The following is a 25,897-nucleotide window of genomic DNA, read 5'->3' on the forward strand; positions in this document are numbered from 1 at the left end:
CGTAAAAAGGTTATACATATATTGAGTAATAAAACTAAAGCTGCTGTAATTTCAAGCATGACAAGCCTCTTTTTGTCAGAAAAGCTGAAGTACGCTTCAAAACCAAAATGTACAAAAAACCCGACAACATTTGAATTGACAGTTTTGTGTTTTTGTGTGAAAGTTCCGAGTTGGCGTAGCGCGCGTGAAGGCGGCGCGGCAGCGGATGTAGCAGCTGCGGTCTCCAGCGCGTTTGGGGGGGAAACATGTAGCGCACGGAGCGAACGTGATCCCGCCTCACGCGCGCATTTAACATGTCTTCTTTTCATTTCGATCGTTGGAATCCACAGTGCGCCAAAGCGAGTCGCAAACGGACGCTTTGGTGTGGATTTTAACGCCGGGGGGAGCGGTGCGTAAAAGCGACGTGAGTTCATACCTTTTTTGGGGAACGCGTTACTTTTTTAAAGATTTATTTCTCTTTTTTTCTTGTCAGTGCACATGACTTCCCTTGTATACATACAGGGCTCATAAACTAAAAAAAACATCTGGAATTACAATTTCGTCAGCTTTTTTGTTATATTCTTGTACGTTACCGCCCAGTTTTCGCATTTCCCCTTCGCGTCTTTTAATCAAGACGTGCGTGGATTAATTAAGAAAAAGACGAAGAAGAAGAAGACTAATTAGACGCGGTGCTCGGACTGTCACCCGCGCACAGCAGCATGGGCAATAGCACGTCCTGTTGCGTGGCGTCGAGCCCCAAGCACCACCGGAGGAACAACAATAACCACTCCCGGCTGGAGCACCACGGAGGCGAGGCAGCGCTGAGCCGGGAGGACACGGGCTGCAACCTCCAGCACATCAGTGACAGGGAGAACTTGGACGGTAAGAACGGACAGGGGGACGGGCAGGGGGACAGCGGGTGGCGGGTGGGTTTAGGATCCGCGTGGAAGGACTTTTTGACAGTCCTGAGAGTGTTTTTTATTGTAAACAGGAAGGCTACAGGAAGGTTTTCCCCCCTAACGTCGTTAATTAACCATTTATCAAAGAACCTGGGTTACATTAAGTAACCTTGAGGTATGTTTACATGCAGGGCTGGGCAATAATGGTTATAAAGAGTGAATCGTGATCTCATTCCTGCCGAAATCTGACATTTTGGTAAAATTGGCACATCGTGATTCAATAACTTTGTTTTAAATGTGCAAAAATGTGTGTTTAAATGTGCAAAAATGTGTGTTTAAATGTGCAAAAATGTGTGTTTAAATTTGCAAAAATTTGTGTTAAAATGTCGTGCAAAACTGAAATGGACCCCAAAAAATGAACCCCTAAAGTACAGAAATATTGCCTTACCCTTCAGTTTTAATTATAGGGAATACACTATATATTCTGCTTTGGCATGTTTCCCATACAACAATTTAAATACATCTATCTATATCTATTGGAGTTCTCGACCTAAATTCTTTTATTGACAATGACTCTTGGATGAGAGTCAAAACGTCTAATTTTTCTAACTGAGTCCAGATGACTACAACTGAAGCTTTTTCTACTATGGAACACGCCTGGATGAATGAGGGATTACACCGACAATTTAAATATAATACATTTTTTCGATATATATATCCCACTTGTTGCGTATCGTGATAATAGCAAAATTGTGATCTGGCCCCAAGAAAATCGTGAAATAATTGTTTTGGCATATCACCCAGCTCGACATGCAAACCATAAATCATCAGGCCGATATGATTTTTGGAGTTATCAGATTATTAAAGGTGACATATTATGCTCTTTTTCAGGCATTTATTATAAAACTACAGTGTATGCAGAGGATTATTTTCTATTTTGGTGATTGTAAAGCACCATTTTGAGCTAAAACGGCCTAAAATGGAAACGGGTACATTGACTTCCTTTTCCAAACTGCAGAACCCCAACTCTTCATAGTAACATTTCACTGCAAAAATCAATAGATTTTCATTTATGTAGTTGTATTGTTGAATATATCAGGCTGCAAATTAGACGGGGGCCCGGGGCCCGCAAGCAGTTGAATCTCCGGCGGTCCTGCGGTTTGAAATAGGAGGGGCCCGCCGTGCCCCTCTTCGAAAAAAATCAAGATTTAACTAGTAATTTGGCCATATTCGGGGCATTTTCATCGCTTAAGTTTCGTTTTGACAGACACGCTTCTCATTGGCCGAGCGGTCTCCGTGACGTAATATCGATGAAAGCGGGCATCTGATTGGCCGCTGCGTTCATGTTGCGTTCACGTGTCCTCGGAAATGCCATGTCTAATTTTCGGGGCAATGTATATATGTTAGTAGTTTATTTTGTAGGACGTGATTTCATATATTCCCCAAGATCTCCTTGTGTCAAATGCTGTAAACAGTATTTATTTTGTATCTAAGAAATATTATTATATTGAATTAAACAGTTTTAAAGATCATGATCTCTGGTTTATATGATTCAGTATTTGTGCTCTTCTTATCAAATAACAGATAAAAGTACTTTAAATTGTTTTACATGCTATTAACCAGGTTTAAAACAACACACTTATCTTGTTCTTATGACGCCGCGCGCGCTTGTGGGCCCCTGAAATTGCTTGGGGGCCCCTAACTTTGAAAATCTATTTCTCAGCCTGATATTTGCAAGTAAATAAAGAAGCAGTGATAGGCTTCCTGTAGTAAGCGGAAATTGCCTCAAATGCAGCAAATTACAAGATTTCTCAATTATGAATCAATCAATAAATCAACCAACCAACCACATAATGTAATGTATACGGCATGACATTCACACCAGAGCCAAATGCTGACATATTGTGTCCTTGCACTGCTTTTCTTGTATGTTTATTTATCTTGAATTTATGTAATAGCTTTTTTCCCTTTTGCTTGAATACCATGGAAAAGCATGCATTCTTACTGTGAGCAGATCCTCTTACAGATCTGACTTGTAACTTGGGCTAGCCATAGATATTCATAGATCTCTGCCTGAATCCAGTCCCCATATTGAAGTATATGTGATAATAATGATATTTATGTCATTGATCTGCTCTCTTCACCAGTGACATTTAAAAGAGGATGTTTAGTCTCACTAGTGTTTTACCAGAAGCACAGCAGAAATCTCAACGTAAAGTCAGCTAGCCTTTACACACTATTTATTATCTTAAAGGTTGAATGGACGATTTTTTTGACCCAAATTTGTGTATTATTTCCTCGTGGCGTGGACTGCCAATTAGTCCTGTCACTTAATCATAGAACTCACCTACCGCTCACCTGCAGCCGCGTGCGTTTCGTCCTCACGAGCAGTACGTTTCCGCGTGTCTAAGCGCATTGATCTATCATAATATAGTTCCCTCAGTGTACGGGACAAAATGAAGACGCTGAAGGAATTTTCGAGCTGACGCAGAAGAGACGGAAATCTACAGGAGACGAGAGATGCGATGCGATCCGTTGCGCTAATAAACAAACGCACGTGTGTGTTGTATCAGTCCACACGGGAGTGCGCATGCGCACTTCCACCCGAGTTCTCAAATCGCCGAAAAATCGTCCATTACGCCTTTAAATAAAACAGCAAAATGTTTACAGGACTCAATTAATACTTTTAACTAGGCTTTGACATAAATGTGGTCGATGGGTTTCTACCAAACTCTTGATTATTCATAATTAGTGTTTTTTGTTTTGGGCCAATGCTAATTGCTATAATACCCTAGAGTCACCCTTGAAAAAAAATTCTCAATCTCAATTGGCACTTAGATGGTTAAATACAGGTTAATAGATAATAAATGTATAAATAAAAATACATATAATATATATAAATAATAAACATAGAAATAGAATATTGGCTCCAGAGTTCTAAAGTCTTTCTGGACTAGCCAAGTCGCTAGGTGATCAACAGCATCAGCATAGAACGGCGAGTCTACTAATTAGGTCCAGGGGCAACATCAGTTTGCTGGTTTGTCTCCATGGCGATGGATAAGTTTGACACCATATTGTGGAACATTACAGACGTAGCAATAACGCTCCACAGAGAAATGCTGGCACGGACCTTCCTCCTATGGCACCTATTAAAACCAAAGCTATATTTTATTGCAAATTATAGTCCAAACCTCTTCTGTAAACTTGAATGCAGTAGTAGCTTGAAAAGGCCAGTGGGCCAAAAGCCCTGGTAGTTTTATGTCTTTTTAATCAGTTGTTTAATGCATACATTGTACGTATTGTCTTTTCGATCTAAGATAATAGCTGCCCATTGTTGTAAATAGGACATTCATTCATTTCCTTTTACACTTTTTAGGGCAAATTCCACCATAACTTATTTCTCCATCAGAACTGTGCAATTTGGGTGCTTTGATTTCACAGCGGTTAATTCTTTTTTTTTCCGCTTCACTAAAGATATAAAGTGTGAAGGCAATTTGGTTTTAATGAGGCTGAAAAATGAGCTTTGGTGATCGCAAAAAGAGGAAAAGCATGATAAGGCGATATCACAGCATGGTACCTGCTTTTGAGGAAATGAATTGGACAGCCAGAGGAAATGTTTGCTTATAATCATCAAACACGAGCACTGGTGTTATTTTGCATGGGAGAAGTGATACATGGTGACCTGCCTGTACAATGTGCTACCCCGTCACCTAAAGTGGGTTATCATGTCACGCTGCATTCTGCTATAATGTTCTGCAAGTTTATGTTCCGAGCAAAAAAAAAAGTGGACTTGCAATTCTTATAAGATCTAGTGCCAACAGAAACGTCAACTTCAAAAATCATGCAATATGAAATAAATGTATACATGTGTATATGTATATATGGACAGGGCTGTCATAATAACACATTTTGAAGTGGGATATTGCTACAGAAAAATCTCACCGATGCAGACTGTATCGGTGAACCATTGTCCTAAAGTATACCGTCTTTAAAAAACATGAGATGAAACTAATAAATAGTTTATTTTTCCACCTTATACAGCACAAATGTTATTGTTAACAAGTTACTAATATGCTTGCTGTCTCCATGGGAAGTATTATCTATTACAACCAGTTGTGTCTCAGTTTTCTGTCTTTTCCCCCCTTTATCCTTTGTGCTTGTATTGATATAAAAAATGGAGAATAACTGTAGATGATGAATTGGAATGTATTGTCTCATTAATATTATGTGATAAGTAGATGTAGGTTCTGTAATGCATAATCCTGCAGTATGTCAGTTCAGTCTGTCCTCTCAGATTAGGAAGAGAGACCAGGGCATTCCATCAGGGAATTCAGCCATTGTGTTATATGTAATGCAACCACATGTCGCATTCTGATTTCAAATTTCATACACTTGACCAATCTGCGTCCCCAGATAAGAGTTAGACATGTTCAAATAAAATGTAGCTTTTGCTGATAACAATTGTAATGCTGATAACAATTGTAATGCTGATTTTATTCTTGGTTACTTTGGTGCTTTGGTTCTCAAGACAATACTCTAGTCAGAAAAAGAGTGTTCAGTTGTGATTGTAGCTTTTTGAACCAGCAAGAGCGCATGTGTTAGGCAAAATTGGTGACTCTAAAATTGGCCCTAGTGAATGAATGTGAGAGTGAACTGTCTGTAATGTCTATGTCTCTGTGTTGGCCCTGCGACGAGTTGGCCCGCAGGCTACACACTATTGCTTTAAAAGATAACAATAAAAATGTGTTCATAAGATTCTTCAGAATTTATAAAAATATGTATAGTAGCTAACATAGGTCTAGGTTCACTGTAGTGCAATCGAACTCCCTCCTAACCGCAAACACTCGGCAATGGACAAAGTGCCTTTCTCTTATCAAGCCAAATGACCATTATTAACTTGATATATTGCAAACATTTGACTATTTTTAGAATCTGCTGAAAGTGCCTGGACTGCAGGTCTCCCTCAAGGGCAGTTCTCACTAAACAATTCAGAAATGCAGGATAAAGAAGCTGAGTCACAGTGGGTTTAGTGTTTGTATTAGATATTTGTTTAAGCTTTAGGCCTCCAGCCGTGTCACTGCAGCTCAACAAGCATTCCACTGCAGGCACCAGACCAGAGTGCAGGTCTTTCCCAACAACAGCACCCATGTCCATGTCCATGCCCGACTCCCAACAACAGCACCCGTGTCCAAGCCTGACTTCCAAGAACTGCACCCGTGTCCAAGCCCGACTGCCAACAAGTCCACCCATGTTCAAGCCCGACTGCCAACAAGTCCACCCATGTTCAAGCCGGACTCCCAACAAATCCACCCATGTCCAAGCCCGACTCCCAACAAGTCTACCCATGTCCAAGCCCGACTCCCAACAAGGGCACCCATGTCCAAGCCCGACTCCCAACAAGGGCACCCGTGTCCAAGCCCGACTGCCAACAAGTCCACCCATGTTCAAGCCCGACTGCCAACAAGTCCACCCATGTTCAAGCCGGACTCCCAACAAATCCACCCATGTCCAAGCCCGACTCCCAACAAGTCTACCCATGTCCAAGCCCGACTCCCAACAAGGGCACCCATGTCCAAGCCCGACTCCCAACAAGGGCACCCATGTCCAAGCCCGACTCCCAACAAGTCTACCCATGTCCAAGCCCGACTCCCAACAAGGGCACCCATGTCCAAGCCCGACTCCCAACAAGGGCACCCATGTCCAAGCCCGACTCCCAACAAGGGCACCCATGTCCAAGCCCGACTCCCAACAAGGGCACCCATGTCCAAGCCCGACTCCCAACAAGGGCACCCATGTCCAAGCCCGACTCCCAACAAGGGCACCCATGTCCAAGCCCGACTCCCAACAAGGGCACCCATGTCCAAGCCCGACTCCCAACAAGGGCACCCATGTCCAAGCCCGACTCCCAACAAGGGCACCCATGTCCAAGCCCGACTCCCAACAAGGGCACCCATGTCCAAGCCCGACTCCCAACAAGGGCACCCATGTCCAAGCCCGACTCTCAACAAGGGCACCCATGTCCAAGCCCGACTCTCAACAAGGGCACCCATGTCCAAGCCCGACTCTCAACAAGGGCACCCATGTCCAAGCCTGACTTCCAGCAAGTAAGATAAGATAAGATAATCCTATAAAGTCCACACAAGGGGCAATTTCGTTGTTGCAACGCAGTAGAACAGGAGGAAAGGACAGATTATAGGCAGTTTCAAAACACACTCTTAATAGAACAATTCCACTCTTGTCCAACTCCAACCCTAAACGACTGCACCCATGTCCAAGCCCGACTCCCAACAAGGGCACCCATGTCCAAGCCCGACTCCCAACAAGGGCACCCATGTCCAAGCCCGACTCCCAACAAGGGCACCCATGTCCAAGCCCGACTCCCAACAAGGGCACCCATGTCCAAGCCCGACTCCCAACAAGGGCACCCATGTCCAAGCCCGACTCCCAACAAGGGCACCCATGTCCAAGCCCGACTCCCAACAAGGGCACCCATGTCCAAGCCCGACTCCCAACAAGGGCACCCATGTCCAAGCCCGACTCTCAACAAGGGCACCCATGTCCAAGCCCGACTCTCAACAAGGGCACCCATGTCCAAGCCTGACTTCCAGCAATTAAGATAAGATAAGATAATCCTATAAAGTCCACACAAGGGGAAATTTCGTTGTTGCAACGCAGTAGAACAGGAGGAAAGGACAGATTATAGGCAGTTTCAAAACACACTCTTAATAGAACAATTCCACTCTTGTCCAACTCCAACCCTAAACGACTGCACCCGTGTCCAAGCCCGACTCCCAAGAACTGCACCCGTGTCCAAGCCCGACTCCCAAAGAACTGCACCCGTGTCCAAGCCCGACTCCCAAGAACTGCACCCGTGTCCAAGCCCGCCTCCCAAAGAACTGCACCCGTGTCCAAGCCCGACTCCCAAAGAACTGCACCCGTGTCCAAGCCCGACTCCCAAAGAACTGCACCCGTGTCCAAGCCCAACTCCCAAAGAATTGCACCCAATTCTCAAGCCTGACTCCACACGAGTGCACACATGTCCAAGCCCCACTCCAAATAACAGCACTCGTATCCAGGGGTGTCGTTTATTTGATATAAAATACTGACATTTTAGCTTATTGTATGTGAGGTCAAGTCTCTTGATTGTGATCGGTTTGAAAAAAATGCTCATATACCAGAACACAGTTGTTGGCTTGCTCAATACATGTCAACAGGACTCTTCATTCTTCTGGATATCTTAGCTTGGGTATTTAGACGTGTATAACATAAAACCATGGATAGAAAAACTGTCAAAATAACAAGCACTTTCTGATGAACCTTAAAACATCAGAACTTGGTTAAAACACCCAACAAAGTCAGTTTGGTATAATATGAGCTGTTAAAGCGTGTGAAGAGCTGCTGTAGCCAGTGACGACACTGCACAATGTTGCACAAAGAAAGCATTGTCAGAATTCTTTTCACAGCCTTCGTCTTTGCCCAACAGGCCATCCAGCTGTGTACTGTTGACACTAAACGGCAGATTTTTAAAAATAGATTCTTTTGTCACACATAGGGATGTCAACATGAATCATGAGTCCACAGGTCACAATATATCTTTTTTACTGAAGTATAATGGCCTTATTGTGAGAATTAAAAAAACACAAAGAAGTAATTCAATTAAATAGGTCAAAAAGTAAACCTAAAGGTGAATTGCTTTTTTCCCCTTTTTAAAAGAAAATCACATTCATTTTACTTTCTCCTTCAGACCATTTGAGTTCATAAAGCCTCGTTGAAGAAGCTCTCTAAAAAGCAAGGCCACTTTCTGCCAGTCCTTTAACCAATCCAAAGCTATTTAAATCCCATTTCTTAACTGAAGGTAAGCCAGGGACAAATGTAAAAAGAGGGGGAAAAAAGGGAATGAACAATACATGGAGTTGTGTAAAATAGGTTATGTTTGGAACACACACATATTGATGGGTGTGGCTTTAAATCTGGACATGGATTATTCATGGGCCACTGATGAGCAAGCTGTATCTCAACTGAGGGTCCCAGACTAGTTGACCTAATTGTTACTGTGGTGAAATGTGAAGTCCCCTACCCTGTACATTCCCAACTAATAGTTTACCCATTCATCTATTATCCACTTTTTTATGTAAAGAATTGGACTCTTACTCTTAATCTTCTAGGTTTCCCCTCATCAACCTAAAGCAATTCATTTACAATAATTAGGTTCTCTTCTCTGCAACATCTATGCATGATTTATTTTAAACATTTGAACAACTTCTCAGCTTTGGGTTGATGGCCTGATTTGTGGTGTTGGACCTGTCTCGCTGCAGAAAAATGCCTCGACACTGTATGTGGCATGTGCGATGAATCTTATGAAAGGACGGTTTCATGCTCGTATTTGACAGTGCACTGATGGAGCTGGATCTTAAGACATCGTTCCAGTTCTGTCATGATGTCTTTTTTTAAAAAATTCGTAAGTCACTATGTTTGTTTTGACACAAATGGACCATCTGTTTGTCTTATTGGTAATTCTGCCGATCAATCGCCCCCATCTGAAATCCTGTTAAGTTTTGTAAAAATGCGTATTCTCGGGCTTCCCAAGAAATCATAACCATACGTACAGCTAGGTGCTGCTGACCAATTTACCTAATCTGGTTAAGCCCAGATTGATATGTAGCACTCTAGATTCGAGTTCTACACTTAATCAATCGGGGACGGCTCTTGCTGACTGATATAACCCCTCTGCACTGTGGTAAAAGCAGAAGGGTTTCAATACATTTTATACAAGGCATATTGCAATCGTTACAAGTATCAGAAACAAAAAACACTGGTAGCACCAGTGGGATGTCAAGGTCACAATGTAATCGTAAGAACAAAACAAATAATAATTGTGACACTTTTAGAATCAAATTCAAGGGTTTTTTGTTCAAGATTTAGCCCAAAAATAGACATAAATGTTAAGAACTTTTTTATTTTTGTATTTAACTTTACTTTTTTTTTTTTCAGAGCGTTATATTTTTTGTAAAGCTGGTCACAAACTTGAGGAATAGTATGTGTTAAACCTCTGGCATGTCCCCCTTGGGAGATTCAAAAATTGGTGCTTCACTGCTTTAAATACAGTATTTCAAGGAGAAGACGCACTTACCTTACTTCTCGTCACTGTGGATCACTTTTAACCACTGCGAGACCACGACCGTCACACACACAGACCGCTTTCTGCGCGGAGCTGACTCGTACCACTGTGTCGTTGTTGTTGTTGGGGCTAGGGGTTGGGGGGGACTTTATTCTTTAAAGTCTAAAGAATAAGACGTTGTTGTTGTTGTTTTATGGCGGTTGGCATCCAATTGTTGCATTACCGCCAGACTTTATTCCTCAGACTTTTCGTAGGACGTACAACTACAGTAGGTGGCGGTATTAGACTTTATTCTTTAGACTTTAGACTTTATTCTAGAATAAAGTCAATACTTTATTCTAGAATAAAGTCTAAAGAATAAGATGTACAACCACAGTAGGTGGCGGTAATGTAACGCTTGGATACCAACCGCCATAAAACACAAACAAGAAGAGCGTAGCATCCAGTCGAATTGAGAAGGCAAAAAATGATGGTTAAATGAGTTGTCATTGTTTCCATTCCGTGTCATTCAACCAACATCAAAGCTAGACAAGAACAAATAAAGAATCATTCGCATTTCTCCATATAATCACTGTTACTAGCTCATTACATTAGCATAACTGTTTTCCATACACTTCCACAAATAAACAATACATTCATATTACAAACCTTGTTCCCCTGTTGACTGTAGCTTGATCTTGGGTTTTTTATAACGTTCACCATGTTTTTTCTATTTTCACAGTCACCCGTAGCTTACTTTACTTTGCTTCTTTTCTTTGACTCTCAAGTTTCGTTTCACCGTTACTTCTGGTCACACAGGACGTTACCAAAATAAAAGCGAAACCTTTTACAGGGAGGGAGACGAGCGCGAAGGGAACCAGGACAGAAGCGTGTGTGGCGAGATAGGAGGGACGGACTAGAGGAGGGACAGAATAGAGGAGGGACAGAATAGAGGGGGGACAGAAGAGAGGGGGGACAGAAGAGAGGGGGGACAGAAGAGGGGAGGGACAGAAGAGGGGAGGGACAGAAGAGGGGAGGGACAGAAGAGGGGAGGGACAGAAGAGGGGAGGGGGCACCCAACAAGATGGGGGAGGGGGCACCCAACAAGATGGGGGGGGCGCACCCAACAAGATGGGGGGGGGGGCACCCAACAAGATGGGGGGGACACAACAAGAGACCCCAAGTTCTGTGTAAGAACCATGAGAATGAAGGAAAATGAAAGATGTTACTGTTTGGTCACAGTCTCAATCGTGAATAATCGTTAAATCGTGATGTTTTTGCACGTTCGATGCGTCCATACATTTTACGCTCGAGATGTACAGTATCTTTGGTACTTGCAACAATGTAAAAAAAAAAAAAAAGCAAACTCGTCACAGCTTATAATTACTTTGTATGTTTCGTTCTCCATGCCAACCTTTCCACTTGTGTCCAAGATGGTGCTGCTTGCCATCACGAGGAGCTGCAGAGTACTCATCTCTGGGCTCTCCAACGGTTTAATCAGCAATCAGTCTAATGCAGCGTGCCCGTTTGCTCTAGTGCCTCCATCTCCTCATACCACGCACGCTGCCCAAGGGGAGCAGGACTGATGCCAATTAGATGTGCTGTCTGGGGGGCTCAAAAGATCACATGGGCACAGCTGCCAGCGGGACTCTTCTATTACTCTATGTGCCACACAGAAAAGTCAACCTCCTGTGTCCATTAGTGAGTGATGATGATGATGAGAGGTTGTGATGTGAAGAATCAAAATAAGGACATTAAATCCCTTAAAGTGCTGAACTAAAATGCAGTTAAGATAAATATAGTTTGAATTTAGCTACAAAATTTTGTCACAAAAGAGCAATTTTTTTTGGTTTATAATTTCACTTCCTGTTTATAATGACATCACACAAGGAAATTACCCAGCAAACACTGGGCCAAAACTCGTCTAATGTCACAATTTAATACATTTTTTAATAAAAAAAGAAATATATATCATGGCAGCTTTATTTTGTTGAATTAATGTTTAGAGTAAAAAAGTAGTTTATTTTGTGTAAATTATACATAAACCTTGACGGGAATGAGTGTCCCTAGTGTGATGTCACTTCCTGTCATTTTCTAAAGATTTGTCAATGTTTTCTCTACAAATACCTGCACTATTGGTGTAAAACTATATACAGGTGTAAATACACCAATTAAAGTAAAACTTTGAAATTTGTAAAAACCTGTCATAAAAAAAACATTTAAATCTTTATATTTTTCGTTTTTTATGTACTGTTAACTTTTTCTTTTCAAAGGGCTGTGAGCAGGATACCAGGTTTACTCAACTATGCATGAATCACTCTCAATAAGAGAAGGGCACTGTTCGATTCTGGTGGTTCGGTCCGACCTGTGTTGGTTCGATTCTCTCATGTCACTCCAGGCTGGTCTGTCATTTTGGCGCTAGGAAAGTGTTAAGTCTGCTCTTCTTGTGAAGGCTATTAAACTACATCATGCAACTAAGATAATTGGCAGTGATCTAGTAAAAATGTATATCTACAATACACTAGAAAAACGGGAAATCCCATCTGATTTCTTTCAGATTCTCAGTGTGCCCTCACCAGTAGCCTTCTCATTTATGCATGTTTGAGTAATCCTGTATTGTCATGCATTCAAGGCTCGCTCAGAAAGTCTCCTACTTATTTGTTTGTTTTATTTATTGAGACATGGTGGGTGCATAATATACATTGTTTTTAGTGGTGGGGAAACTGGAGCCCCCAGAAGAACCCTATGCAGACATGGAAAGAACATGCTAACTCCACACAGCTGCCGTGTGCATCTGCTCACTTCTTTGCACTTGCGATTATTCAGAAAACTCTACATATGTGACTCAGGGTCACATATGTAGGGTTCAAAGCTTATATACAACCGACTTAGCATAAAATGTCTTCTCTATAGCATTCTCACCCGTATATCCATATATTTGCAAAGCCATTTTTTGACATGGTGTCAGAGCTTCAGCTGCTGGAGGATTAGCTGCATGGTTTACCGCTCCATGTATAGTCACTTAAATCCAGAGCAGCACATCAGCAGGATGTCTATAGCTTGGCTTTAGGTTAGCATCTTCAATATGTTGATGAACCATGTAACCGACACTACACTTCGGATAAATCAAAGTAGGAAAATGGAAACATTCCGCTACTCTAATTGTGTGCTAGCATACATCCCATAGACGCTGCTATTGTCTGTCGTCCTGTCCCTCCAGCCCAACTGGCCCAGTCAGACAGCCACCCTCCATGAGCTTGGCTCTGTCAGAGGTTTCTGCCATTTCAGACTGTTCAAGGCAGTTTTTCCTTTCCACTGTTGCCAAGAAGGGATTGGTTGGGTTACTCTGTGTCTCTAATAAATTCAATTTACTCTAATCAGACATGTCACACAGTTAATTTTGAAAGTCTTCAATGAGTTGCCTGTGTTTTATTGCACACACCCTGCACACCATTGGCTTCCACAGTAATCCAGTAGACTCTTGAAGAATATTTCTAGCAACCTTTCCATTTAGCTACTTTGCTTTAACCAAAGTATAGTGCCAGTTTGCAAGTAAGCATTAATATGAACGTTATTACTGTCTACAAACTTTAGTCTAACCATTGTTAGGCAACCTTTTAACGTTGCAAATCACCAAATGCACCACCAGAGTTAGTTATTGACTTCTCCTCCACCAAAACGGACAAACGTGGTGTAGGCCAAGAACAACGCAGGACAAACCTTCACCTTTGCATAACAGACACTAGTCAAACAGACTTTAATATAACTACACTTTCGAGAAGACTGCTGTATCCACACAAACGCTCAGGAGTCTGACTCTTGAGAAAAAACATTCTGTAAGCGTTGTGTTTACTAGAGGAGGATTTTTATAAATATAGCATTTTCTAATTAGCGGAACGGATTTAGAAAAGAATCATTTTGATGCAAACAATATAAATACAATGGTTGGGGAAAACACTGATATGCCCTTAGATGCTGTTTATCCGAGGTTGGAGAAGTTGCTATACAGGAAAAGACAGAAGAGCTGGACAGAATAATTGATCTGTTCATCTAGGAGTGGTCTTTGACTTTGTCCAGGGAAATCTTCCTCTCTGGGTTCTTGTCATCAGTCAGTCAGCCTTTTTCAGGAAGTCTTTGCATTCTGAGCACCAACTGAAACAGCTGAAACAGCTGCAGCTGCTGCAGCTGCAGCTGCTGCTGCTGCTGCTGCTGCTGCTGCTGCTGCTGCTGCTGCTGCTGCTTCTGCTGCTGCTGCTTCTGCTGCTGCTGCTTCTGCTGCTGCTGCTTCTGCTGCTGCTGCTGCTGCTGCTTCTGCTGCTGCTGCTGCTGCTGCTGCTTCTGCTGCTGCTGCTTCTGCTGCTGCTGCTGCTGCTTCTGCTGCTGCTGCTTCTGCTGCTGCTGCTGCTGCTGCTGCTGCTGCTGCTTCTGCTGCTGCTGCTGCTGCTGCTGCTTCTGCTGCTGCTGCTTCTGCTGCTGCTGCTTCTGCTGCTGCTGCTGCTGCTGCTGCTGCTGCTGCTGCTGCTGCCTCCACAATATGGCCAGGAGTCTGTAGGTGCAATGCATGGTACTCATGTTTAAATGGTGAAAAAATATTGGTTGTGTACACTGCCTGGCAAAAAATAGTGGCCAACTTTATTCAGCTTTGCGAATGGGTCTTCTCCTCCTACTGGATAACTGCTGCAGAGGTGATGATCTTTCAGCTGCAACACACAGTATTTAAACCCAACTAATTTGGCACAGTTAAGAATTGTAAAGTTTCTTCCTTTTTTATTAATTTAATTTGCTTGGATTTTCCTGTAAAAAGAATATCTAAACAACATTATCGTAATACTAAACATAGCTTTGTATGTTGCTTTTTTCTCAAAGTGCAGCCCTAGTCTCCAGGTGTATTTAGAGAGTCACATTACACTGCTCCAACCCCAAGTCTGTGGGTTGTGTTCCTGGTGTTTGGGTGGGCAGGTGCTTAGGTGGGCAGGTGTGGGCCTAATAACACGCTGAGGAGCAGAGCTGGGCTGGATACAAACAGCAGACAGCTTGACTGGGCATAATGCTCTTTTGGGACGGCCTACTATTATGTGATTACAAGCTTCCAAATGGGCCATCTGTCAATTTGTGCCATAATCAAAAATGAAATATGTTGTTTTTCCCATTTCATTTTTAATAAATCTTTTTCTGTATAGGGTTCGTCACATGAATCGTGTTCAGCTAATTAAGAGACACTTTGTTATTATTGAATCATAAAACACGTGAAATTCATATATTTTTTTTAACACTATGTACAGTTAGATTATTGTCATTTTTCTTTTTTTCTCTTTTTTTTTAAGGGAGTGTCTGCAGAGCCGCGGCGCTCGGCCGAAACTGCCATGTTATTTTTGTGTCTGCATTTTACCCAATGCAGACAAAGACACGGAGAAGAATAAAGTGATCCAACAGCCCAAATTTGTATAAATGTCCAAGAATGCTAACCATAGCTACCTCAATTTTCAATTTGTGTTAAAAGGAAAAAAAGTTAGTTGTGCTTAAAATACATTAAATTGGCCAAGAAACGCCTTAAACTTCCTGATCAACTAAAGACATATCTCGTTCATCTATTAATCGACTATAGGGGGCATGGCCCTGGAAAAAGCTCTCAAATTGTTCACGATCTCACACAAAAATGACTATACAAAGAAGTAAAACGCTGGATTACACTGTCCAGTCTCTTCCAAAACTATTCCCAACTCTCACTGGGTTTCCCTTGCTGCAGTTGTGCATATAAATCCTTATAAACGACTTGAATGTGGTTGAAAATGTGGTCAACTCTGACTCCATCGGCCACTGAAGCGTGTGTATTTCTGGAGGACATATGGTCAGTGGGAGAGCTGAAGTTGGGATCATATTGTCTTGAGTGTCATTGAGCCTCAGTGTGGACGTTACCACTAAGTGATTACGCACCAGGGCACTCAGTGTGCACAAGCCCCGCAGGACTTTTCTGATCGGTGTCATGTTATAGTCTAATGTGAGTCTTGTTTGTTTAGTGCATTTACAGAAGATGGAAGGGCTGCACAATTTTGGAGAGAACAGTTTTGCAATTGCGATCAGGGTTGCATCTTTGTAGAGATCTACTGTAATGTAAACTACAGGCCCCACAGGTTTTTTCACAGGGTATTTTGTTCTACGTTCTATTATAACAATAAATAATTGCAGCGTTTGGTTTTATAATCACACCAACTCAAATTTCAAGTAATGGACTTAATTTTACTGCACAGGCTTTTTTTTCTTTCTTTTTTCACCCCCGACTTTCTGCCTGATGAACAATGCATACAGGTATATTTTGACACAAAATCGGACTACGTTCTCTCACATGTGTGTTGTATAACAGCCTTGTGGGTGATTTTGTGGTCAGTTGAAATAGCATAAAGGGTAAATGACAAAAATCTGCACTTTTACAAGTCCTGTAATCCGCAAAGCTCATCATCCGTCTGTTTCTCTGGATTCATTACAATCGGTATCGACATTGGCCATGAAAAACCTGGATTGGCCGATTTCTAATCGAGACTTGGAAGATAATTAAACATTTCTGTATTGCCAACCCATTTAAAATCAACACTGGAAAGTTTGGTCTGAGCAGCAAAAAAAAATCAACTGAAATTTTGAACATACTTTTTATATTTTCAACTTTGCATCCCACATTAAGAGTACATTCACAATACACTTTTGATTTGAATCGGGAATCCTTTGCCCTTGATGGTTATTTTGGGTAATTGTCAACGCGCAATGAAACTCTGATCCTGACCAAGAAGAAAAATCTGGTCCAGTTAGAAAGGTCTGTCTCGGGCCAATTAAATTGATTTGTCCAAATTGTGAATGCAAATTAACCAGGGAGCGGAAGAAAACTAGCAATTAAGTTACAATGAGACACACGTGAGGCTTAGGATCAAAACAAACTCCTGTGTGAGCTCGATAACGGGACAAATGACAATCAGAAGACGTGAAAGGAACGGAGCAGGTCAAAGTCTGGTTTAAATATAATTACTGATGAGCACGCAAAAATATATAACCATATCCAGTGATTATACCTACAAAAATGATGGTTTTAAAGCTACATGGAACCAAACATCAAATAACGCTTAAGCTGGCTTTAACGTGGGAATAGTGGCCTATATTCAGCCTGTCATGAGATCTGAAATCATCACATTTACCCGTACAGCTTGTGTTGAATGAAACAGTTGAGATTGTTAAAACATTCTTTTTAACCTGGGCATTCCAAGCGGTCCAGGGCATGCAGCCTGCCTCGTACTCACCTGTCACTCAGCTCCTCCTGTCGTGAAAACACATGTCGTATTCTGACGCCTCGGCCACAGCTCACTCATGTGGGGCAGATTCTGGGATAGATCCGTAAAAACCTTAGAATGATTACTAGTCCCGCTCTAAGTTTGTTTGTGTGATGAGCAGGTCTCTCCCTCACATTCCCCTGTCTTTCCTTCTGGCTGATATTATTGTACACATGGTCTCTGCAGGCATAGGGGAGCGGCATCTTAAAAGTGAATTTAGAACGTGAGCCGGACCAGCTCCGAAGGAGACAATGTTGCAACTTTGGTCCTTTGGAACTTTGGTCAAACCGAGTCTGCTTCAGTTTGTGTTGTGAATGCAACCTTAATATTTTTATATTTCCATTCTTTTCATTGCTTTTGGGTCAAACTATCAATATTGTCTTTACACCTTTCCCATGCATTTCCAAATGTTTGATACTTAAATTGCAGTCATTTTGATTTGATTGCCCCAAAGTGATGATTGTGATGGTTTTGGTTTTAACTTCATCATCAATACATACATCAATGAATTTAGTTTTTTTTTTGCAATACTTTAATCCCAACCACAACATTTACTGGCACATTTAGTTAATCTTTGACAGATTAAGAAATATGTTTGTATTATTGGTAAGACTGCCCCTCTTGTGTAAACTGGACTGTGTAAAGCTTCAGTTGTGTGTCTGAGCCAAAGCGTGTCATTCGGGCTAATTAAACGACACTGGCCTTTATCTTTGCCAACACATTCCTCTCCAATCTCTCAGGTGTTTCATTCCCACTCTCAAACAAATCCCATTTTCTTTTAAGTGAAGCCTTGCTCGCCAATGCCACCATTCCAGTCCTCAGAAGCAATTAGCCCTGCGTAACGTAGACACATTGGTGGGACGGCGAGCCAATCCCAATAAAAGCTTGGAAAGAGTACAGTTACAAGCTGTTTCGTCTTTGCCTTTTTGACAGAAGTGCCGAATCGTTTCTAGTCTGCGTTACCATGACGACTGGGAGCAGGGGATGCTGGGATGGGAGGGGCGTGTCTGTGTCTATCAGCTGGGTGCGCTGTAAATGAAGTCTCATTCATGTTGCGATGAATCATGGGCGCGGGTTGGGTTCACGGCGCACAGGCCTGTAGAACCGTCACATCGCAGTGTGTGAAGTGTTCATTGTTTCTGTCATATCCATGTTTGGTTAGATATTATTCCAATAATTTGTTATCGTCAATGACCAGCTTGGGTCTTTTAAATCAGGAGACCTATTGCCAATACTTGGTTTGGAGCAAATTTTAGACTTTTGTGGAAGAAATCGAAAACATTTTTTGCGTTAAGGATGTTATGTTTAGCAAATTCATATTGAAAGCCATTTTTATTTGTTTTTAATATAGGGCAGAACAAAGTTTAATTGAAAAATGTGATTGATCAATACAAGACTAGTCTGGTTTTCCTGGCCTGCATGGAAAACTGGATCTTCTTGTATTGATCAATTGGATAAGTTACCTCGTCCAATTCAAATGGTTTGTCCTAATTGCATGTACTGTAAACCCAGACACGTCGATTGAGCTGCTGTGGATCAGTTCTCCCAAAAAACTATTGGCACAAATGGTCCCGACCTCTTGTAGTCTGTACTGCTGATGCATGTAAACAGTGCAGTCCAATAAAGACTATGGAGAGACATTCAACTGCAAAGAATTAGCCATGGATATATTGGCTATGCGTTTAGACGTGTACTCTTCCTAGCATGTCTGAAAGTCAACAGCGCCACATAAGAGAGATTGCCTAGCCATGTTTGACAAAAGTGTGATTATATGTAGGATCTCAGTTTTTATTAGCAATCAGAACTGAATAGGTGTGACAAGGGGCGGAGAAGTTCAGGCTCGTCACATCAAAACTTTGCAGAGATTTTAGCTGCATTTAAACTAAAGACTTTTGGGAAAAAGATCATTTGGGTTTTATTGATTATTAGGCGCAGTCCGACTTCTTTTGTGAATGTAAACGTATTGACTGACCGCAAGGTTAATGGTTAGATTCTTGCTACTGGCAGTACACTTCACTTCCATCATTTTTTGCATAATTTGCTGCAAAAAAGCCATTTTAGCGTTGTAGAACTACATAGCAACCAGATACAATATGGCTACGAATGGCGTATTTTGTCATGTGACGATTAATGGATTTTCATGTTAGTTGACAATTATTGCATTATTGCTTATACTTGATTAACTACCAAATGGTAAAGCAACTTTGTGCACCTGAAGATTAAAGAAGTATATCATGTATTTCAATATTTATTGTACGACTTTCCTGAATTTTAAAGGGATAATGGATCTAAATAATAAAAAGAGAGCTGACTGAATCCAGCTGAGACTCATTGTAGACACTGCTTTTCTTGTGTGCTGTGGAGCTGGCAGCAAAAACCCACATGTCAGCGCTTCTCACTGTGGAGTGCTTGTTTTCACGCCGCATCACAAACTTCAGTCGATGTTGAAGAAAAAAACACCCAGTAAACTGCTTCACTATAGAGAAAAGTATGTGTTTTTTTTTTAGCCTAGCATCCCCCGCTAACACAATTACCCTGTTGAAATTAGACAACCAGAAATAGCATTCTAACACTTCCACAAAACACCAGACAGTTATTTCCCTGCATCACGGTCTTGGTTACACAATATGAAGAAGAGAAGGGGTTTATAGTTAACGCGCTAACGTGCTAACTGCCAGTGTTGGTGTTGCAGGAGCAGCTGTTTTCCTCTGTGGAGTTCCCAGAGTGGGTCAGAGGGCCTTCCTGTTTGGGCTGGTTGTTGTTGTTGTTGTTGTTGTTGTTGTTTTATGGCGGTTGGCATCCAAGTGTTGCATTACCGCCAGACTTTATTCCTCAGACTTTGTCGTAGTCCTCAGACTCTGGTGCTTTGACCCTAGCTGACCCTTCTGACTTGGCTATGACTCATTTCTTTGCAAAGACTCTCCTGTTCCGTCTGTGGAGCTCAACAGTCCCCTGAGGTTCCAGAAGCTTAAAGTCCTACGACCCATTAGACTACACCTTTCAGTAAAACAAAAGCCTGAAGATTTTACCAAACATTTAGCTATTTGGCAATTTTTGTTTTTCCTGGTTTGACATGGCCAGAAAATATGGCCATAAGTTTTTTCACAACTGTTACCTAGCAACCAGATTGATTGAATCTGGTTGCTAGGTGATTGAAAATCGATTTAAATCATACAATAGTTATGATTTGACAAATAATTACAACATGAATAAGTTTATTTTGTTTGTCATAAAAAAGTGTAAGTTGCGTGCATTTTTGATGGAAATGCGCTTTTTGATGACATCACAGAGGGATTCTGTTTTTAGAATTCGGCTCTACTTCCTGTAATTTTAACTTTTATTTGTCTGATTTTCTTCACAAACTGCAACTTAACGGATGAATAACTATGATAATTATTTACCACATAGACTACCACTCCAAATTTAAATGAGAACATGTCATGTAGAAAATGTTCCTAGCTGTACGTAAATAAAAAAAAGTCCTGGGGTTCTTGCACCTCAGGGTAAGGTACAATAAGATTTTGAACAGCCAGATTAAAGCCTGAGTTTTGGTGCAAAATGTATAAAACATGGAACGTGGGAAGCAGTTATGACATACAGTACATAAAGGCAGAGGCGGGTAGTCTGTTACATTTACTTGAGTAACTTTGTGAAGTGTACTTTTCTGAGTAGTTTTCAGACTGCCTACTTTTACTTCTACTTGAATAACATTTAGTTTGAAATAACAGTTCTCTTAAGTAAAAGTTTTGATTCCTTTTCCTACTGTGAGTAATCTGTGATGCAGATGGATGTGTCTATCCTTTGAAAATACCAGATTTAAGGTTTTAGTGTTTCACATTATGTTCACTTCGAATTATAAATCAGATTTTACCTCCTCACAGCTAGTAGTAGTTTTGCCAAGTGTTTACTCTTTCTTGGAAATATTTTCAAATATGCTCTTCTTATTTGAGTACACAAGGCCAACTCAGCTAAATATCATAATAGTTATGTATATATATATAGTCTAATACAAATACATAACTCTTTTGTTTTGTTGAAGAAGGTTTAAACTGTCAAATGTGCACCTTGTGTGTAAATAGTTACTGTGTTAATTACAGAGGTATTGCTTAATAGAACTCTTCCTGTATGTTTGTACTTCCTGCATTTAACCTGTTTGTTAATGTTGTTTTAATCTACTACTACTTGACTATTTGCCACTAGTTCTAGCCGACCAAAAAAAAAGTGATTATTAGAAAAACGTGTCTGTGTTTCATGTCCCATTTTCTGTCTTGCCATCAATCTGCCAATGGGAATATGGATAAAAATGTGCCAGCATTGCTATTGCACATTTACATGATGGACTAACACATGATGAGGAATGTACACTGCCCCATAATAAATAAAATAAACAGAACTGCATACTTTCTATTTGGTGAAGGTCTACGTGCTGAGATCGCTTCCAATTGTACAAAGCTGCAGTTATCCAGAGTTCCAGTACTCAGCTTTTTGAAGTGCATTGACACATTTTGCTTACAGAATTGTCTTTCTACAATAGACTGACCTATTACATGTGCCCTCTCGATAAGCACACCTCTAACAAAGCACTCCACCTCCTTGTCTGTTTCCTCTACACTTCCTGCTGTGGGGGAAGTGAGGTGTGCTCATGTTGTTCCAGGTCCGACAGGAGGAATCAGGGTGGGCCTTATGTCCTAATGTGGAGGTCACCACTTAGACACACCCACAGTCTGGACTGAGGACTTCCTGGCTTACATCACAAGTTTCAGTTGTTCTCAAAATGTGGTCCTACAGTTCCTAATAAGCAGGGTTTGGATACCCATTTGTCTTGATTTTAAAGACGCATCATGAAAAAAACATGTTTCCTCATCGTTAGTTTACTCAAAGTTGTATTTAGATTGATACCTGCATGTTTAAGTAATCCTGTATTGTCCTGTAACTGAGGTTCGAGTGCTCAGAAAATTCCTGTTTTCACCTACCCCCTATCCCCGCCACTATCACTGTACTTGTGATTTATTAACAAAAACATTCTAGGCGAGGAAAGTTTATTTGTAGAGCACTATTTGTACACAAGGCAATTCAAAGTACTTCACACAGCAGGAAAAATTAAAATCATTAAAATCACAAAGACAATGACAGAAATAGAACAGAAAGAGTGCAAAGAAAATCCTATGCACAGCTAAACAAAACTGTTTTTAGCTCAGATTTTAAGATTGTCAGAGTAGTCTCACATCTTCAGGAAGACTGTTCCAGACTTTAGCTGCATAAAACTGAAACGCAGGTTCCCCATGTTTAGTCCTGATTCTGGCACCAGCAAGAGGCCGGTCCATGTTTAGTCCTGACTCCATTATTACCCCCAGATTTCTAACTTGATTTGTAGTTGTTAGAGCAAGACTGGACGTGACTGCTAACACTGTATCTTTGTTTCTATGGGCCAAAGACGAGTGAATCCACTGGTCCTTATTCACCTGCCGACAGTGAAACATAGATCTGAGTGTCGTCTGCACAATTGTGATAGGACACATTTTTGCTGCGTATCAGCTGACCTAACGGCAGCATGTAGAGGTTGAACAGAAGGGGTCCCAGGACTGACCCTTGGGGCACCCCACAGGTCAGGGGCATGTGGTCTGAGACACAGTTACCAATTTCAACAAAAACCTTAAACAGTTTAGGGCAGTGCCAGTGATGCCCACCCAGTCCTCTAGTCTCTGTAAGAGGATCCCATGATCGACAGTGTCAAAAGCAGCACTCAGATCTAACAGAATTAAGACTGAGGCTTTGCCCGTGTCAGTGTTCAGGCGGATGTCATTTTTCACCTTGACAACAGCAGTCCCAGTGCTGTAATGAGGTCTAAAACCTGACTGAAAAACATCAAATGAGTTGTTTATTAAGAGGAAATCTTTGAGCTGTTGTAAACAACTTTTTCAAGGACTTTGCCCCAAAATGTCAGATTAGAGATGGGCCGGTAATGACTCAGTACTGCGGCATCAAGACTGCTCTTCTTTAAGAAAGGCTTTATGACCGCAGTCATTGACATTGGAAATGTTAACTATGTGAGTGGTGTTACTGCAGCTTCCTTCCCTAGTTCTACATAAAATTATCTTGTATATGTATAACTTCTCTCTGTAAATCTCTTTTTGAACCTTGCGCTTTGACTTGAACTCTTAAATGTCACGTAGCCACTTTGCAAAAATAAAAACATGTGACAATCTGCTGCTTGTTACAGTGAAATGTCACTATGAAGGCGGGGCTTATCAGTTCCGAAGTTTTGAACAGTCAATGGATTTGTTTCTTCTATTACTGAGCTGTTTTAGATCAATATTGCCGTTTATAATGAAGAAAATGTAAAATGATTATCTACTTATGTCATCATTCAATACGAAGTACCTGTATCTCCTTTAATGTGAAATACACAAATTTTAATTATAAAAAACAGCAAAATTGCAGCGCAGTCACAACATATTTTTTTAAACATGATAAACTAATACAGTAGCCCACAATTTTTGCACACCTTTAAGTCACAATATTATCTATAATTTAATATACTGCATTGCCCGTCTATAATTAACAAACAGTTAAGCATTGTAATGGATATGTTCTCGCTCACCTAATGACTAAACCACTGTTCTGCCCTTTTAAGACTATTGTTGAGAACATTTACCTATTCTTTATCACCTCCAACTGTCCGTGCTCTGCCCTTCATAACCCCCACACATCCTCTTGTCCTCTCTTTTGCATTATCCTTGTGCGTCTTATTATGCTTCCATGTCTTTTCAGGAGGTTCAAGTGGCTTTCAAACACAAAAAGGGCCTGTACTTCAAAAGACGGCAGATACAATGGACTTGGTTTAGATGTGTGGCCCGCAGTGCACTAGCCTCCCTGTGATCTGGGACATGGAAACGACCAACAGTGTTTTTGCAAATCTCAAATGTCACGTTCGCCCTCGAGCTTAAGCTTTTGTACGCGCCGTCTCCTATGCCGTCAATCAACATGCAACAAGCGCGACTTCACTGCAAGGGCGTTGTTCAGTACTTCCTGTTTTAGAGACGTCGTCAGATAAAGATGCAAATGTTTGTCGTTGTGGCTTGTGTTATGAAAAGGGCTTGACTGTTAATGGTTAGATGTTATGCTCCGTTAACAGGTTTTACACGTTTTTTATTTCTGTGAATGAAAATGCAAAGCTGTTTTTATCATTTTTTTTTTTTTTATATTAGGATTATTTAAAAGCTAAATGTTTATGAAAATTGCGTTGTCAAAAGTATACAAAATGGATAATAAGCATTACTATGGAAATGAATTAAAGTATTGATACTGAAAAATAAGGATTTGCTGAACAGTTTTAGAATAATCTTCTAATCTAATAATAATCTATAATAATCTAATCTAGCTTTATCAGATATAGTATAAGACCACATGGAACATCACCAATGTACTATTATTTTATGATTTCTGTACCATTCTGAACATTTTGTGACAGCGCTCTATGAATGTCCAACAGAACAATGCTTTTAATAAGAATGAGAGATTAGATATGAAAAAAGGACAATGACGCAGTTGTTTTGCAGATACACAAAATTTGAATATTTAGTACATCATCTGTAATAAAAAACAATCTGTACACATTTCTGAATCGTCATCAGGATATAAAACAATGATATTCACTTCTGTCTATACAGCCGAGCGCCAGCCCAAGCTTGTAAGTCTTTAGTGTGAAATAAGAATAGTGAAACTAATCGTTTTTTAATCTAAATGGAAATTCAGTCATGCCTTCTCGTCAATGATGTGCTTGGGAGGTTCAATGGACGGTGTCTACAGTCAATCTTCTGTCAGTAAAAGCGTGTGGTTCGGAGCAGAGCTTAGGCTTTGGAGAAATTAATGAAATAAATTGCCCTTCAAGGCTTTCATGTTTTCTGATTCTGATTCTGATTGTATTAATTGGGCATTTTTGTCTTAATGGCCTTGTGGCTTGATTACGATCACAAAATCAATACCAAAAGTGATTAAGTAGAAAGCAAACGTATTGTCCACACTTTTGTATTGATTCTTTTATAGTGTGGAGTGAAACGGCGAGAAGAAAAGGAAGGGCATTCAGCACATTGTTAGAACTGGATTCAAGCTCGCAACGTTGCGTCCGACCTGGCACATGTGGTGTAATGCTTTTTTTAAATTCACCTTAATTCTAGTGTCTTGCTTTGGTCTCTTCACTTTTTATTTATTTTTATTTTTCTCTCCTTTAATATTCAGGTGATTTTAAAGACAATAAATTAGCAGATGAAATGACCACCTGGTTGGTTGATGCTGTCAGTGCCTCGCTTTCTGATTTAAGGAGACAAATTAAATCAGTGTAACCAAATGTGTCACCCTCAATTTGTCCTCACAGCATCAAATTTGACTTAATAATGAGTAAAAATGGAAATAGCTGTCCAATTAGTCTGTATATTTACACAATCATGGCGGTAAAACATTAAGTTAATTTGTGAACTTTATTATATCATACATAATGTGTGGTCTTGTTATCGGTATCGGCAAATATTGGTTATTAGGACGTGTATCCGGCTCAAAAATTAATTTCCGACCATCCCTACTTATTAAAGTGTGTTGAAATATTATAGTGT

The 25,897-nt window shown here is 40.8% G+C and overlaps 1 protein-coding gene across 9 annotated transcripts in view; it reads left to right on the plus strand.

Moving 5' to 3' along the window:
• Positions 1-553: 553 nt before the first annotated feature.
• LOC140372491 (cyclin-Y-like) overlaps positions 554-25,897 on the plus strand; it is a 38,415-nt gene continuing 13,071 nt past the window's right edge. For 7 of the 9 annotated variants that reach the window (XM_072459591.1, XM_072459590.1, XM_072459594.1 and 4 more), the window contains exon 1: positions 555-861. In XM_072459591.1, the coding sequence (XP_072315692.1) occupies positions 699-861 (163 nt within the window). In that variant the 5' untranslated portion in view covers positions 555-698. Of the gene's footprint in view, positions 862-25,897 lie in introns of all 9 variants that reach the window. The other 2 variants (XM_072459592.1, XM_072459597.1) reach the window with 2 other exon arrangements.

Source organism: Eucyclogobius newberryi, unplaced genomic scaffold, assembly GCF_026437365.1.
Source record: "Eucyclogobius newberryi isolate DKJ021-1_F unplaced genomic scaffold, fEucNew1.0.hap1 SCAF_238, whole genome shotgun sequence".
In the NCBI taxonomy this organism is placed as follows: Eukaryota; Metazoa; Chordata; class Actinopteri; order Gobiiformes; family Gobiidae; genus Eucyclogobius; species Eucyclogobius newberryi.